The sequence below is a fragment of the Homarus americanus genome, unplaced genomic scaffold (assembly GCF_018991925.1).
Source record: "Homarus americanus isolate GMGI-L3 unplaced genomic scaffold, GMGI_Hamer_2.0 scaffold30108, whole genome shotgun sequence".
NCBI classification, from domain to species: Eukaryota; Metazoa; Arthropoda; class Malacostraca; order Decapoda; family Nephropidae; genus Homarus; species Homarus americanus.
Window position 1 is genome coordinate 11,918,926 of NW_024748109.1, and position 14,480 is coordinate 11,933,405.

Sequence of the window (14,480 nt, forward strand, 5' to 3'; positions counted from 1 at the left end):
TGTCACACTCAGGATGGGTTGGAGAAAGGAAACTCACAATGCGTTTTCTATTTATATATTGTATTGGTGCACTGGGGTCCAACTAATTACCCAAATGTAGCCGCAATGAAGCCAAATAATGGTCCTACATGAATAAATCGGACTGCTAATCACTTCTCGACTAGCATTTGGTGTCACATAGTAAAAAAAAATGGAAAACGTAATTTAATCTGAGTTAATAGATCGCGTGCATGTACCGAGGGAGCGAGTAATTACCCAAATGTAGCCGCAATGAAGTCAAATGACGGTCCTACAAGAATAAATCGGACTGCCAATCACTTCTCGACTGGTATTTGGTGTCACGAAGTTACAAAAAGTTGGTAAACTTAATTTAATCTGGTTTAATAGATCGAGTGCATGTACCTCACCTAACCTCGACTAGTATTTGGTGTCACGAAGTCACAAAAAATTGGTAAACTTAATTTAATCTGAGTTAATAGATCGAGTGCATGTACCTAACCTAACACAACTCAGATTAAATTAAGTTTACCAATTTTTTGTGACTTTCTGACACCAAATACTAGTCGAGAAGTGATTGGCAGTCCGATTTATTCATCTAGGACCATTATTTGACTTCATTCCGGCTATATTTGGGTAATTAGTCGGACCGTAGTACTGTTCATGAGTTTTATCCTCTTCTCCACTGATCGGCTCTTTAGCCGCCTGGGCAGTCGGTCACGTCAGACACGTCTCTATTACGCTGTGTTGGCAAGTACTTGACATGCACTGTTTCCTGAATGTATCTGAACCTGCTCCTGTGCTTGTCAAGTCTGGTCTTGAAAGAGCTCACACTCGGTGTCGTCACAACACTGCTCATGATTCCATAGCTTGAGCTTTGTGTGGAGACCGAGGATAACACAAGAAAGCATTTATAAGATTTATAACTCCTTTCCTGTTCATGAGGATCATACTGGACAGACCTCTGGCAGTACTTAATTGGGTTAACATTCGTTTAATGGCCGTGGCAACATTTTTGTATTTGGTTATGCTAGGATTATTAAAGTTAGGCTTGGGAGGATTGTATTGCATTTGTTGCCACTAAACGAATCTCGGGAATTTAATATTTACAATCGGTAGTTTTAACAATTCTAAGACTCCTTTTCATCAATGGCATTTCTTGGGTAAATTATGTTTTAAGTGATATATTTAACATTTTATTATGAATGTTCGTATGTAGCGTTTACACCCAGAACATTGAACAACATAGCTGTATGCACCCAGAACATCGGACGACTGTGGAGCTCCCAGGTTTAGTTAGGTTAGATTAAATTAGATTATATTCAAAGCTGTTTTTCAGATGGTTTTCAATGTGTTTTGTACACTTTTAACTTTGATTTTTAAAGCAAATCTCAAGATTCTGAGATGGGATGGGGTGTGGGGAGGAGCTTATTTCAGAAACTATTGATTTGTGCCAGAAATTAATGTCAAATTTATTCATAACACTTCAAAAACTTCCGGAAAAACATGATCAACTTCGATTTCATATAGTGGCAACAAGTGAAAATTTGCTAGGTTAGGTTTGCTTAGGTTAGGTTTCAACAGTTATTTAGAAGTTGAAATTGTTATGAGAATAGGGTCAATATTTAGAAGTTGCTACTACCTAACTGATTATTGAGTCAATATGGGGAGATAGAGAAAAAAATTAAAATGTATTCTAAAAATTTTCCGTCGGGAATTTTTAGTTTTCGAGTTATATTAACTTTTATTTTATAATATTTGGCCAATCAGTGCGAGTGTTGATGTGACATCATAGTCGTGCGTGCCAATCAGCGTGAGTGCTGATGTGACGTTATACTCGTGCACTAATCAGCTGCTCGGCATTTGCGGCCAGTTGGAAGATGGCATCTGTGTGAGGTGTATGTACAGTTGCCAGCAAAAGTCCTCCTACAACTTGCTACACAGGGTTGTGGGAGAACTTTTGCTGGCAACTGTACATTGGCTGGCTGCCGCATTATTCAGCACAATTTGGACAATAAAGCAGCAGCTGTTATCATTTTTAGGGCTCATGGTCTTTTTGTTTCATCTGTAAAGTGTCCGAGATGTAATTCATTGTCAGTAATGTTTAGATAACCATGCATGGTACTGTGATAAGAGAAGGACATTGATGAAGACACCATTTCATCATTCAAGTCTCATCACTCTTTACTCCTGTATCTCTTACTTAAGGTAAGTTTCTTACACATTAGGGGTTAGGTTAGGTTTCTTAGGCTTTTACATTGTTTGACCTTCCAAATTTTTTTCAGTATCTCTGCTACTGCTCATTTCTGACTGCAATGAAGGTCATATTTGTATTTAACACAATCATTTGCACTATCAAAACCCATTTTTAAGAATCAGTTAGGTGGTGGCAACTTCTAAATATTGACCGATAATATTTTTTTTTGGTGTGTATTTAGGCATAACAACAAGGAGCCATAGTCACTAAATGAATATTTACCATTAAGCATTTTTGTGCACCAAAACTAAATGACTAGAGACTTTTGTCAAGAAGAAAAGGTGGTAATAATGAAACAAATGGCTAATACCAGAAGGAGTTGTTCGATTTCGTGAATTTTTTTCACAGGTGTTCTTATCATTACAGAAATTATTTTAAAATAGGCAACAACTTTTTATTTTAACACTAAATATTCTTGGTAAAGATCCATTTTAATGATACCTTTGTTTTTTACAGGGAAATATATTTTTCTGGAGTATTTTGGTGCGTGTTGTTTACATCTGACCTTCATTTTCTTTGGATAATTCTCGTTTATGAGATAATGGCAGAGACATATTACTAAGAAATGGGAAATTTCCAAAGAAAATGAAGGACAGATTTAAACAAAATGCCAAAGTACAGTACACCAGAAAAAAAAATTTTACTGTCTGCAATGAAACCTAACCTAACCCCAGTTCTAGCAACATACATTATGGGAACAAGAGCAGGAGAGTTATTGGTCATTTTGAAGCGTAGGAGGAGAGGTTCGAGGAAGATATGGTGGCGATGTCGAGACCCTCGTGATATTTTTGTATTTTTCATTGAATTCAACTATCGACTTCACAGTACTGTACTTCCAAAATAATGACTATCCAGAAATGTTGAAAGGTAACATAACCTATATCTTAAGTCCAAATAGCTAAATATCAACTTTTTTGGTCAATTTAGGATAGTAGCTAGGTTTCGAATTCTGTTATTTTATTGTTTGCAACCACATTACCTAACAAAAGTAAGATGAATTTCTTCTATGACACTTTCTGTGCCGATGAGAAATAACGGACCATATCTATTGTATATACATCGTCATAAATTGGTTGATTTTTGTCAGTATTTCTTTACAAGTTGCCCATAATGTCCCACAATTTTTTTTTTGCATTTCTAGGTATATCTCATAAGTTCTAACAGCTTTTCTGAGTAACGTTTCTGTTGCAAATGATTCGTTTTCAAGAAAATTGCATTAATTTGTTAGGTTAGGTTGGTTGCTTCATTATGAGCTTTGTTATGGGGGTCCTGGGGGTAGAGCCTCCCACCAGATGTGTGGGAAAACCAGAATATTTACCTTTTTAGTAATAAATAATACCTCAAACTAAAGTTAGGATAATATAATTGACATTGCTGGATTACTTGTAAGACCAAGAATATTTTTAATATAAATGTCATATATTTTGCATAAAAGATAACATATTTACTCAGAGTGAACATTATATCTAAAATTTGTACTATATGTCTAATGCAAAATCTATGATGTTTATATTCAAAATGATCATCAAATTGTAAGAATTCCAGCAATGCAAATTATATTCTGGCCGGGTAATTTGTATGAATTTTATGAGCTAAATAAAAAAAAAATTATACCTAGCCGCGTACAGTCAACCCTCACTTTACGCGGTTAATGTAACCCACAGGGTACCGCGGAAAGTGAGAAACGCGTAAAGTGAAAAACATAACATATGGGATTAAATGAAATAGAGACCAGCTGACCCCCAAACTCCACTTTTTCCAACACAATACCTATGTTCTAGTAAAAATAACATCTTAATTTTATGATGGTACATGCACACAATTAATACTTAAGAGAAATAGAGAAATACAGTCGCCAAGTTAATGTCCATTCAAATAATGGACATGACTCCCTCCCCCTCTTCTCACACTACACTGCTGGCTCTTCCCTCTGAGAAATTTTTGGGGGAAAACCAGGTATAGTAATAAATAGTACCTCAAACTAAAGTTAGGATAATATAATTGACATTGCTGGATTCCTTGTAAGACCAGGAATATTTTGAATATAAACGTCATATATTTTGCACAAAAGATAACATATTTACTCAGAGTGAACATTATATCTAAAAATTTTATGTCTAATGCAAAATATATGATGTTTATATTCAAAGTGATCATCAAATTGTAAGAATTCCAGCAATGTAAATTATATTCTGGCCGGGTAATTTGTATGAATTTTATGAGCTAAAATAAAAATCTTCAGTTAATAAAAAAAAAAATATTCTTCACATGGTAACAGATGGTCGGTCGCCGGTCCCTCCCTCCCTCCCCCCCACCCCCCACCAACGTCCCTACTAGATAAATGTGTGGGAATACCAGACTGTTTACCTTTTTAGTAATAAATAATAAATCAGACTAAAGTTAGGATAATATAATTGACATTGCTGGATTCCTTGTAAGACCAGGAATATTTTGAATATAAATATCATATATTTTGCACAAAAGATAACATATTTACTCAAGAGTAAACGTTATATCTAAAATTTGTATGTCTAATGCAAAATCTATGATGTTTATATTCAAAATGATCATCAAATTGTAAGAATTCCAGCAATGTAAATTATATTCTGGCCGGATAATGTGTATGAATTTTATGAGCTAAATAAAAAAATTATACTTCACCCGTGTAAAGGGGTACACCCACCGCGGAATGTAAGCAACCTGGGTTCTGGCAGGGCACCGCGGAAACGCGGAATGTGGGACCGCGTAAAGTGAGGGTTGACTGTATATGAGTAGATGAACCGCGTTAAGTAAGTGAAAGTTGGTTCTGGCGAGGCACCGCGTATATGAGAAATCGCGTTAAGTGAAACCTCGTAAAGCGGGGTAATACTGTATAACTAATTTACCAGAATTAAAAGTAGTTCATGAAAAATAGTGAACTCCTCTCTATCCAGTGAAACCATCCGATGGCCATACACGCTCATCAGACTACAGTAATTTTTTTTAATGGTAATAAACCATCACAACTACATATTTATATTTTACATATGTGAATCATGAATGATACGAATTATTGTGAGAAATTCATGATCAACCCCTGACAACAAGCCTATTTCACATTGAATTTGCACAAGCCTAATATCTGAATACAGTATACTTTAGGGCTCCGCAGGGCAAGTTGCTACATGGTTTCATTTACAAGTTAATATTATGTGGAATTATACAAAATAATTTTCACAGGATGGATTGAAATTTGGAAATCCAGTATGGCCAATCCAGCTGCTGGGCAAGATGCACACTTACTCTAGTTTGAACTTATGATTGATTAGCCATTTTTTTTAAACATTCAGTGCAGCAAGTCCGAAGAGGAATCCTGAACACCAGTTCACTTCTAAGTAACCAGACAATGAATTTGTCAAACTTAAATAACAGCTTTGATGAATCCATTTCTTGGTTCACTTTAAACTGACCTGATGATCGGGATTCTTCTTCGGACATGATGCACTGAATGTTTTTGAAAAAATGGGCGATTGCCTTCTACCGTGAATGGTGATTGTTATTAGAAATTCGTTTGAAGACTTGGTTATCATGGGAAGGCATAATCAATTTGTAAATTTGTTCCATCAACCAATAAGAAAGGTTTGCCTGGGCTTCCATCTTATAGCTTTGGTGGGTAAATACATGATTCACATAGTTGTGGGCTCAGGCATAAGGTGGGATATAGAATGATTCCTCTTTTTTTTTTTCAGTATCTCGTCACTAGATTTTACTGACAAGCCGACACAATGGTGGACTGTGAAGAGGATCCTTTGCCAGATGTAGCTGATTTAAGCAAGATAGAAGTGGGCCTTTACTTAGGTTTGTCATTTATACTGGTACAATACAGTATTTGATTTTTAATTTTATGTACTGTACTTTAAAAAAGGACAAAGTATGAAAAACAAGAGAGTATGCTGTAATTTACTTGAAAACAGCCATATTTATATCTAGGTCTACCAATACTGCATATGCCATTTAGCAGGTATTGTTATGATTTAAATCACATCATTTAAATCTGAGTGGAGATGGAGGAGAAGGGAGAAGAGAAGGAAGTGGGGTTGGAGGAGAAATCACCTTTCAGGGGACCCATGCTTGATGCCGTCATTTCACCAATAAAATTTAATGTTCACTAGGTGTAATTCAAGATTATTTTATTTAAATCAACACTGCACTGCGCTATATATTATCAACATGTTAACTAAACTTCAGAATGACTAATAATTTCAATGTAAAAATGCAAAAATATTCAAGACACCAACAAAATCAATGTTCACTCCACTATAAACAAAGCCAAACGGACGCCTGGTGGGTGAGTCAAGCAGCTGATGAGCGCACAAAAAACGAGTTCCCTGTACTGCATATATTATCAATATATTAACTAAATTTTAAAATGACTAATAATTTAATATAAAAAATGCACAAATATTAAAGAGCACAACTTTCTTGATATTTACTCCACTGGAAACGAATGTAAACATAGAACAGATTACTGAATTGGCAGACTAGCCCATCAGCTGATGCTCTCAACAAAACGTGTTTGTCGTAAGGATTTCGTTAATCAAAGTTTTGTTCATTAACCAAATTGAAGATCCTTATGGGAGGTTAACGAATTACCTCCCATAGGGATCTTCAATTCGATTAACGAACAAAACTTCGATTAACAAAATCCTTAAGAACAAACTCGTTTTGTTGTGAGCATCAGCTGATCGGCTAGTCCGCCAATGCAATAATCTGTTCTATGTTTACATTCTTTTCTTTTTGCATTTTTTATATTAAAATTATTGGTCATTCTAAAATTTATCCATCCAAGCTCTGTCTACATAAAGTTTTTCAACTAATATTTTTGGCTTGATTATGTAACTTTATTCATTTATTGAAACTCATTTATATGCACACACTGTCCTAAGGGCAAAGCTGTACTCTACATGTAATCAAAATAATTACTAAAATTTTTGTCAAATTAATCACTACAGTCGGCCCTTAACATACGCGGGGGTTATGTAACAGAGATACCCGTGGATGTTAAAAATCCGCGTATATGTGCTGCCCCCCCCCCCCAAAAACAAACCTGGCCCCCCCCATGTCCTTATTTACCGTATATACCTGTGTGTGGTTCAAGTTTTTAAGACCAAATTATTTGGCAAAAAGCCGAAGGTGGGGTATTTTGATTGACAGATAGTGTTTGGGTGAAGTATATTTTTTTTATTTACTGAAGATATTTGTTTTAGCTCATAAAATTCATACTGTGAGAGGTTTGAATCATAGATCATGTTCTTTGTAGACTTTATTCTAACAGCTTCAGCTGGTGACTGACAACCGGGCGTTGCCATTGACAAGCCCCCCCACCTCAACATGGGAAAACATATCGTACGATGGTACATTCTTACATCTCCCCCCCCAAGTTTAAAGGAAATGACAATGCACATTTGAACTAACAAAAGGAAAACAATGCACATAAAAAAACAATAATGCAAGAAAAATCAGTCAAACAAAGCAAAACAAAACAAAAACAAAACTCTAAACTAATTTTACATCACATACACTACACCACGTAGTCCGTCAACCAGCCCGGGGGCCTACGGCCTCTCCTGGGCCTGGCCGCGCTTGACTGGGGAGGGGCTGGTGGCGCGAGCGAGGGCGCGGGTAAGGAGGGCACAGCAGAAGGGGGGCCAGGAGGCACAGCTTGGTGCACCACCGGAGTAGTAGGCACAGGTGTGGAGCCTTTTCGCAGGTGGCGTCTGTTGCGTATGGACACCCTGCCATTGCCACTCAACATGACGGCATACTGCCTGTGAGGGCGGGCTTCCACCACTATGCTTGTCCTGTCCCAGAGCTTGGTAGCTGCGTCCTGCACATGCACCTGCGTGCCCACGGCTAGGGGTGCCAGCTGGCGGGACACCTCTTCCCGCGACAGAAGGACCCCGTCCTGGGTTTCAGCCAAGCGCACCTCCCTCATACGAAGTGCCCACTGCCAGTGCTGGTCCACCTTATAGTGCTGCCTGGCCACGGGAACGCCGTCACGCAGCTGGCGGCCGGTGGCGAGTTGGGCGGGCGACTTGGTCACACCCTGCAGAGGCGTGTTCAGGTACTGGAGGAGGGCCTGGGATGTCCTATCGCAGAGAAATAGAGAAATACAGTCGCCAAGTTAATGTCCATTCAAATAATGGACTCAACTCCCTCCCCCTCTTCTCACACTACACTGCTGGCTCTTCCCTCTCTGAGAAATTTTTGGGGAAAACCACTAAATTTTAATAAATAATACCTCAAACTAAAGTTAGGATAATACAATTGACATTGCTGGATTCCTTGTAAGACCAGGAATATTTTGAATATAAATGTCATATATTTTGCACAAAAGATAACATATTTACTAGAGAAAACATTTTATCTAAAATTTGTATGTCTAATGCAAAATATATGATGTTTATATTCAAAATGATCACCAAATTATAAGAATTCCAGCAATGTAAATTATATTCTGGCCGGGTAATTTGTATGAATTTTATGAGCTAAAACAGGCAGTCAGGCAGGGTGGCGGGTGGGGCAAATCTAAAAATAGCGTCTCGAGCCGGACACTCACCGCGTATATGTGGAAAAAATCCGTGTTAAGTGAAAGTTCAGCTCTGGCGAGGCACCGCGTATATGATAAAACGCGTTAAGTGAAACCGCGTTAGGCGGGGTAATACTGTATATATATACAGGTTGTACCTCTCTAGTCCGGCATTCTGTGGTTCGGAAACTCCCGTGGTCCGGAACGATTTTAGTTTGTACAATAGGTAGATAGGGTGGCTTTTTTTTTTTTTTTTTTTACTTATCTGAATTATTGTTATTATTACAGGAGTATTAAATTTTTGCCCCTCAGGCCCCAATGTGGGTCAGTGACCTATGCCCGGGTGGGCTAATCCCCGTAAAAAAAAAACGACAACAAAGCCGCGGGAAATTAAGGTTTGTTTACATCCGGCAGTTCGACTGCTCTCTCTCTCTCTCTCTCTCTGCTTGTCTATACAGAGTACAACATTTAACCCTTCAATATATATGAGCAGTAAAAAGTGTTGCTTTAATATTCTTATGTAGAGTAAAGACAATATGTTTATACATGTGCGCACTTACATACGTGCAGTCTCACTTTTTTTTTACCATTAATGGTTAGCTACTTATATTGTTCCATTTATTAACATTAAATAACATTACAGGTACAGTACTTCAAACAACCATATTAAGTTTTTTACATTAATTTTACTACAGCTACAATCAGGGTCTTATTTTCTTCAGTTTTATATGTAGAACCAATCAGTCACTGGTTTTGTAAGCTTTAACAAAAACAATGCCGGCAGCCGTCTCATCTCCTCGTGTGTTTTAATATTCCACGTATTATTAATAAATTGTATTGTTAATTTTGCACACACAAACATTAATTCAATAAAAACAAATTCAGAAACATTAATTAAAATATATATGAACAGTCAATAAGTGTTGCTTTCATTTTCTTATGTAAAGTAATGACGATATGTTTTCACGTGTGATCTCTCTTTTTTCTTTACCATTATCGTTCGCTACTTCTATTGTTCCATTTATTAAAATTAAATAACATTACTTAAAGCAACCATATTAATTTTACTACAGTTACAACAAGGTCTTATTTTCTTCAGTTTTGTATGTAGAACCAGTTAGTCACTGGTTTTGTAATCAACGAAAAGAATGCTGTCTCATTTCCTCGTGTTTTCATATTCTACGTATTGTTAATGAATTGTATTGCTCATTTTGCACACACAAATATTAATTCAATCAAAAAGACTTTCAGTAAAAAACAATAATGAATCTTTTGTACATAAGAGAAACGACGCTGCTTTTAGATTGTGCACGTCGTCTGAACGATGGTGGGCCGTTCAAACCCGTCGAAATTCGAGTTTCCGCCGTCATAATTTATAAATGTTTTTTTTTGTGTTCAAATAGAAAACGTCGAATTAAAAACTCACGAAATTTGAGAAGCTACTGTATGACATTTAACCCTTCAATATGTCTTCAAAGAGACCATGATGCAGAGAAAGTGGTGCTAGTGCTTCCAAGCCAAGTCACTATCTATCCAGGAAAAGGGTGAATTTCCATGGTCCGGAAATTTCCATGGTCCGGCACCGGTCAGGTCCCGAGGTTGCCGGACTAGAGAGGTATAATATGTATTTGTTTACATTAATTTTACTACAGCTACAACCAGGGTCTTATTTACTTAATTTTCTCGTGTAGAACTATCATCCCGGACTCCTGGCTGTAAGCAGGGGGAAAAGAGGGTAAAAAGCCACAAAAGATATGAAAAGGTCACACTTGGGAATGCATCTCATTATTATTGCTTTATTTTAATGTTAATTAATGATTCGCAATAAGACGATACACCTTACACTGCAATATCAGAGGACACATTAATATCGTTATTCAAGGGTTTACTGTAATAATCCAGAATAGTTTATCTAAAAGTTTGGTGAAATAAATATACGGTATTTGAAAATAAAAAAATATACAGTATATGATATGCGCATGAATGAATCTGTGTTATAGCAAAGTCTGTAATTTTATACCCCCAAAGCCTTTCCCCGTTTATCCGTTTTGCTGAACCAATTGAAGTCAGGTAATAATAATTCAACAATACTCCTCTGACCCACTAATTGCACACCTCCTGTGTCTTTAAAGCACCATGGACTGCTAGAAACTTAAATTAAACAAATATTAAATGTAAATTAAATGTAAAAAAGCCATAATTTTGAGGAACATTACTGTACACACTTTGTACTCAAAAGTACTACAGTAAAGGAAATTTTTTTTTATCTCTTTTTGCATACTATGTGATGTCTATATCCAAATTAGTCACTATCTTACAAGGATTCCAGCAATGCAAGTAATATTTTGTTAAGTTAGTCTGTGATATTTTATAAGATAAAAACTTTAAGCCTAAAACTACCTTCACCCTTGGCTGGGAGGGAAGTTAAGTGCCCTCTTGTAATTTTGTTGATTGAAGGAGGTGCCGGACCATCAGTTCCCGGAAAATCAGTGGTGTACCTGTATGTGGGAAATTATATTTTTACCTCATTTAGCTAATAGCCACCCAAACTAGAGGTGGTCGTGCAGAGGGAAGAAGGCCAGTGGCCTGCTTAGGATTCCTTCATTGTTCTTGATAGACTATGTATTAATTCTGAGTATTGGAGCTCTAATGTGATTAGAAAAATATACATAATAGTAGGTAGAGTTAGCAATTTGCTTTTCTCAGCACAGTATAGTGTTTCCACAGGCAAGAAACATGAACTACTGTAGTATCCTTTGTTTTCAATCAATAATTATATTATGTAAGATGGTGCATTAATTTTATAAATTACTTCAGGTAACCTCACGGCAGCAGTTGAAGCGGAGACTCTTAAGAAGTATCACATCTCTCACATCCTCACTGTGGAGTCAAAACCCCTACCATCCAGTATTACTTCGCTCTATGGAATGGCATTTCTGTATATTCAAGGTGATACAAAAATATTGAAAACTGTTGAAAGATAAGCTAAAATATTCAAACTATAGGTAGTAGGCAGTTACCAAAGAGGGAGATGCTACCCTCCTGGGAAGATATTGGAAGCATAATGTATTGTCTAATGGTAGACCCAGCTGCTATATGGCATCACGTCCGGCACCCCATTTTTTTGATTTTCCCACGCCACACGCCAGTCAGCCACCCGCCTGCCTGCCTCCTCCTCCGCTTAAAGCGGGTAAGGTTATGAGGGTGTCTTTGTTACAGACACTGATCGCCATATGACGGCAAGACCCGGGATTGGGCCATGCATCCCTACTCCTCCTGCTGCTAGCTGTAATTGGCTTAAAGTATTATGACGGTCCACTCCGGGCAGGTGGGAGGTGGAGGAGGAGATCACTTTGACCCCAGCGATAGCAAGTCTCATCCTCAAGGCTACCCGTGTTATCGCTGATCCAATCTGCAAAATGGTGCTTCCGCCGACCTCACCACCCCAGAGAAAACCTTCTGCCTGGACCCAGCGGCATCTGGTTAAAGAGGCATAATGATGCCCATAAGCTACAGAGGTGAAGTACCCAAATTATTCAAGATTTGGTAAAAGGAACACGGCAGCGATTCTCGCCGCCAGCATGGCTGGCCAACGCACTCCACATCCAGACTTCTCCAAAGAAGATTCAGCTGTATAAAGGAGCAAGCATGATCACAAAGTCTAAGAAAGCTTTGCTGATCAAGTATTTTTCACAACCGGAAAGCTTTCAAGACAGGTACCATTTAGAGGTACTTGAAATAGGCGACGCAAGTATAATGCGGTTTACACGCTTCAGAAGGATCACGACGAACTGTGGTTAATGGCAGCGGTACTAAAGATAGAACTTCAGAGCCCAAAACCCTTTACTGCTTCCTCTGGGTGGTTACAGAGGTTTGGAAGATCCGAGAATAAGATCACCACCAATATAAACATTGGTGGTGAAGAAGTGAAAGTGCTGATCGTGCCGCGCCGTAGCCTCTCCGCTTTTTACGGAGATGCGTGGAGGAAGGACAGCCAACGTATCACCAGGTGCTTAACATGGACGAATCTGGCCTTTTCTGGAGAAAACTACCTTTCCAAGTCCTACATTGTGAAGAATGCCAGCAGTGATTCGGGGCCGGAAAATGCAGAAGGAACGCATCAAATTGGCCCACGGCTTAACAAATTTCAATGCCTCCGCACCTGTAAGCCTGGTTATCGCGGAACGGCTCAAGAAGTCAAGACGCCATAAAAACCATGGACACACGTTTAAATGTTCCACTGGCTGACAGCACGGTATGGATTTCTACATCGGTCCTCTCCTGGCTTGATGACTGTTTTGACTCCCGATAAAAGAAATTTCGTGAGCAACAGAATGTGCTTATCAATATTTGGAGTTGTTGCTGGACAACGCACTGCACACTCGCCTTACTGTTATGATCGTCACCCCAACGTAAAAGTGGTCTTCCTCCTGGATTTCACAGTTTTTAATCCAGCCTATGTACCAGGTTGATTTCGCAGGCTGCAGCCGTACCTCAACAAAAAATTCTCAGCTCCTGAACTTACTGCTACACCAACACCTGCAGGGAAGAGTTGGCACCTGAGTACACCACCACCCATAAGGAGCGACGCAAGATGAGGAACAGAATCAGCAAAAATCCTCTTCTCAAACAATTCTGAGAGAGATTTAACATCAAGAAAGCTGTGACATCTTGGTGGAGTCATGGATCAGCTGTCTATTGCTGCCAATTCGTCACAAGAGGACACAAAAGGCATGAATACCAGGTGAGAGAGGAGCCAATCTGCACTGGTGAGGCCTGACTGCTGCAGCAGCAGTGGACCTTGCTGGGAGAAGCTGGCGTGACTGTTACAGTTCCAGCGCTTCTGACCACCACCATTTACATCTCGGAGGGGTGATCAGAAATCCTGGAAGTGACTGCCATTTAGATGTTGGAAGAAGAACACGCCAGTGAAGAGAGGAAGAAGTGCGGCAGTCTCCATGAACACAATTAAGTCATAGTGATATTAAGGGGTGCCACATGTAGAGAAGATGGTTCTTCCTTTCCCGCATAATGACGACATGATCATATGAAGTCTTCTCGAGCAACTCGGGTTGGTGCAGGCTATGGAGCCGCACATCAAGGTGGTCACGGCAACATCACCTGCAGCCGGCCAGCAAAGCATGATTTCATCCGCGAACCCACCACAGCGCCTGGGCCAGTCATAGTGACAGTAGTTGACTTTGAGGATTTGTCAGGAAGCCCTGCCAACTGTAAGTGACAGACAGAGATCACCCAGTAATGGCAGGATTCACCCGAGGCCAGTAATCTGCCTCCTGCCTCGAACCAGCCTCCATCCCCTGCATGCCTGGCCTGATTCTCTACTAATGCAAGTACATAATTTTAGTTTTCTAACCTACCTTTATTTTCTCCTATAAGCAATTTTTATCTTCTTAACCCAATCCCATTGTTTTTTTACTGGAGCTGGGGACTGCCTGACCCCATTTCACCAATCCCATATGTTGTTGTTCACTTTACGCTGCTCTCACTTTCTTCAAGGCATCTGGTCACATTAAATCACAGAATGTGGGAGACCCAACTGTGTGTGTGTGTGTATATATATATATATATATATATATATATATATATATATATATATATATGATTATGTATGTATGTATGTATGTATGTATGTATGTA

At 38.7% G+C, this 14,480-nt stretch overlaps 1 protein-coding gene across 12 annotated transcripts in view; it reads left to right on the top strand.

The window, feature by feature from the left end:
* Nucleotides 1–303: 303 nt before the first annotated feature.
* The window catches only part of LOC121880011 (dual specificity protein phosphatase MPK-4-like), a 198,340-nt gene continuing 184,163 nt past the window's right edge, over nt 304–14,480 (top strand). Inside the window, exons 1-4 of one of the 12 annotated variants that reach the window (XM_042386951.1) lie at nt 804–967; nt 2,040–2,205; nt 5,983–6,091; nt 11,640–11,771. In XM_042386951.1, coding sequence (XP_042242885.1) covers nt 6,019–6,091; nt 11,640–11,771 — 205 coding nt within the window. In that variant the 5' untranslated portion in view covers nt 804–967; nt 2,040–2,205; nt 5,983–6,018. The other 11 variants (XM_042386955.1, XM_042386954.1, XM_042386950.1 and 8 more) reach the window with 11 other exon arrangements.